At 51.2% G+C, this 3,285-nt stretch overlaps 1 protein-coding gene across 1 annotated transcript; it reads right to left on the bottom strand.

Moving 5' to 3' along the window:
• Positions 1-12: 12 nt before the first annotated feature.
• On the bottom strand, positions 13-1,420 carry LOC118757327. Its single transcript, XM_036492048.1, has 2 exons — positions 161-1,420; positions 13-101 (listed from the first exon to the last, which is right to left on the bottom strand). Exon 1 carries the CDS (start codon positions 1,042-1,044, stop codon positions 301-303), a length of 744 nt encoding a protein of 247 aa, XP_036347941.1. The 5' UTR covers positions 1,045-1,420; the 3' UTR covers positions 13-101; positions 161-300.
• Between the last annotated feature and the right edge of the window lie 1,865 nt (positions 1,421-3,285).

The raw sequence follows: 3,285 nt of genomic DNA, 5'->3' as shown, positions 1-3,285 counted from the left end.
TCTGGTGGCACGTCCTTGTCATGGGCCATGTAGGCAGAGGCTACCCAAAAGCTGGTTTTGTCCAGCTCAATGCTTGCCACTACCAGATCGCCGTCACTAAGCTGTGGGAGCAGGAAGATGTTTAAGTTGTTCCTTGCTAATATGCAAGCTCGAGTCTTACCTGCATTTTGTGCGGCAATAAGCTTAAAGCCCTTCATCCCAAGTCCGCAGATTTTTTTGCCGTGTATCCACGGTTCCTGGATGAGGGCAACGTCGAGTCCACCGGCAGCCAGGCGGACCTCAAGGTTCGCAGACGCGAGTTTAGAGTGGTGGAGGTTGATCTGGACCAGCTTCATCAGAATCTGTCCGTTTTACCTCCACCATCGTGACATCCACGTCCGCCTCTTCGATCTCCTCACCCTCGGTGTCATCGGCGAGGAGGTCTTCTTCGTATAATAATGGCCCCAAACCGGATAGCCTCTCCGAGTCAGATGAGCATTGGCTGCTGGGCAACCCTTCTTCACCACCGCTGCGCAGGCCGGACTTGTCGCTCTCCTCACTAAGGTCCAAGCTCGGTTCGTCGCTGCGGTAGATTCGAATGGTTGCGTCATTAAACCCGAATCTCACCACCCAATCCTTTTGCGCCAGTGGGGCTAGCGATTCGGCGTTGAGGATCAGCAACACCTGCCTTCTATTCTCTGCTGGCTCCTCTATCTTCCCTACCCTCCAATTATGAGTTGGCAGGTCCTTATTACAGGATCTGAAGATCCGCTCAATTCTTTCAGGTTCGGCGGGTTTGGCCGGAATCCAAACTCGAGCCCTCGGTCTGCTAGGAATATCTTCCTTGTTGACGGCCTCGAGCTTGGCTCCCGGCCAAACTTCACCTACCTTACTAACGGCCAACCTATAGAGCTGGGCTGACCTATGGTCCTCGCAGGCGATGAGTTTAGCTCTACCCTGATACCATCCGGAATCATGGCAGAGAGGAGGAGGTCCTGGATTTTCCTCTAGGACTTGGAGGTAGATTTCGGCGATCGGCTTCCCCCACCAACCTCCACTTCTCATTGGGGATAGTCCCTTCTTCCTCCCCTCTGTCGATGATTGCCAGTACCTCACCGCCTCCCTTCACTACGTCCCTGAAGGTGGGGTATTTATGGCCGCCTGTTCTTGGTCTTTTGGTGACCCCACACCCTGCCTGTTCAGCAGACCGCTGCCTTTTTGGAGCAGAGCCTGCCGGTTTTCCCAAGCTGGCTACTACTCCCCTCGCCCACTCCAGTGACCTAACCTGCTCCTCCGTGAGCTGCTCTGTCGGCAGGTCCCCGATCTTGTTCACGACCCTCATGGCCGCCTTTTTGTCATAATAGGCCTGCTTCGAGGGGCGGACATGTTTAGCCGACCCCCCCAGGCCTGTGTTTGCAACTTTTCTCGAGCTGCTCGGAATGTCGGCAGCATCCTGCCGGGTTATTTTTGAAGCAGGTGCCGCACCCCGCCCTTGGGTTAAGGTGTGTGTGCTTTGGGGTCTGACTTCCCTAGGCGGAGCTGACGCTGCAGCTCCAGCCATGAATCGGTTGGAGACCGGTTTGCCCAAGCCTCCACTCCCCCCTCTGCCTCCTATGGTACTCGTACCAGGACCAGCCCTACCGCTTAAGCCCCCTCTAACTCCTGTCACTGGCGGTCCGATAAATGCCCTGCTCGAGGCTGTAGCATTAATTGGAGCCACCCCTGTCGGTTTTTTTTGGAGGGCCGTCCTCCTTGTTGTGTTGTTTTTTGTTGAAAATTGCGCTCATAATTTTGGTCCCACGAGAGTCGGACAATGGAGGTCCGCCCGCACAGAGGTCCGTGTGCGCAGGTAAGGCTTGATAGAACCGGAGGTCGCCAGGTATCCGGAGCACTCCGTTCGAGACTGGGCTATTTGTTAATCTGGGTCCCCAGCCAGGCTGAACATCAGCACGGGTCGTCTAACACCTTGTTCCAAAACAGAGCTTTTTTAAAGAGGTTTGCTCCTCCATTACCTCCATAGGCCACGATCAAAAACCATTTCCATATAACTTAGCTATTGAGGAGCGTAAGCACATAGCACTGATTTCTGATCTTAGCTGGACACCATTCTGACATCGTACAGAACCTAAATTGTAGTGGCCATTACCAGTCGGCACCCTCGTGGAGGGTTCAGCCGGAGGATTTTCGCCGACCATCCAGCACCGAAAGGGGGCACAAAATATTGTTCCAGACACGCTATCACGGATGCATATGGACGAAATTGTGGTAAATGAGAGGGTGATGGACATTTGCCTAGAATCACCATACTTCGACTCGGACGAGTATAACGAACTAAGGAAGACCGTGAACGAGAACAAGGACAAGCTGGCTGACTTATGTGTTTCGGACGGGTATGTGTACAAATGGACACAATTTAACAGGGGGGTTGATCTTCAAGAGGACCAGACCTGGAAACTTTTGGTACCGTCGGAGTTACGACAGGGGTAAGTGGAGGCCACCCACAACTCACCTTCGGCAGGCCATGGTGGAATCCACAAGACACTTGCACGGGTACGAGAAAAGTATTACTGGCCGGGTATGGTGAGAGATGTGCAAGTACACGTCAATGCCTGTGAAGTTTGTAAAGGGAATAAAACGAAGAACGCATTCCATAAACCATTGATGGGTAATCAGCACGTAACAGAACGACCTTTCCAACGCTTGTATATCGACTTCATGGGTCCTTACCCACGTACTTGTGATGGTAATGTTTTTGTTTTTGTCTGTCTTGACCACTTTTCTAAGTTTATATTTTTGAAACCTATGAGAAGAGCCACTTCGGCCGAGGTTATAAAGTTCCTAGAAAAAGAAGTCTTTCATATATTTGGCGTACCGGAATTTATCCATTCTGACAATGACAAACAATTTGCCTCGGAAATATTTTCCAGCTTTCTGGATAAATATGGCAAGAGGCATATTAAAATAGCATTTTATTCGCCGCAAGGTAACGCTGCAGAGCGGGTCAATAGGTCCGTGTTGCAGATGGTGCGGTCATATATAAAAGACAACCAGAAAAGTTGGGATAAACACATCAGTGACGCTGCGTTTGCACTTCGCAGCGTAGTCCATTCCGCGATCAGCGGTTCCCCGTATTTTGCGACTTTCGGTATGCCGATGATACAACATGGTGCATCATACGAGATATACCGAAAGCTCGGCACGATAAAGGACGGGGATTTTCAGGTTGACTCCAATGTAGACCGGTTACAGCTTATACGGGACAAAGTAATCAAAGAACTGAAGTTGGCGCACGAAGAGTAAAAGCAT

This window comes from Rhagoletis pomonella, unplaced genomic scaffold, assembly GCF_013731165.1.
Source record: "Rhagoletis pomonella isolate Grant_MI unplaced genomic scaffold, Rhpom_1.0 Rhpom_scaffold_16678, whole genome shotgun sequence".
Lineage (NCBI taxonomy): Eukaryota > Metazoa > Arthropoda > Insecta > Diptera > Tephritidae > Rhagoletis > Rhagoletis pomonella.
The sequence above is the reverse complement of the archived record's forward strand: the minus strand, read 5'-3'. Positions and strand labels throughout refer to the sequence as shown.

Bases quoted from the DNA above. Each gene is read 5' to 3' on its own strand.
- LOC118757327 (XM_036492048.1), bottom strand. From the start codon at position 1,044: ATGAGAAGTGGAGGTTGGTGGGGGAAGCCGATCGCCGAAATCTACCTC.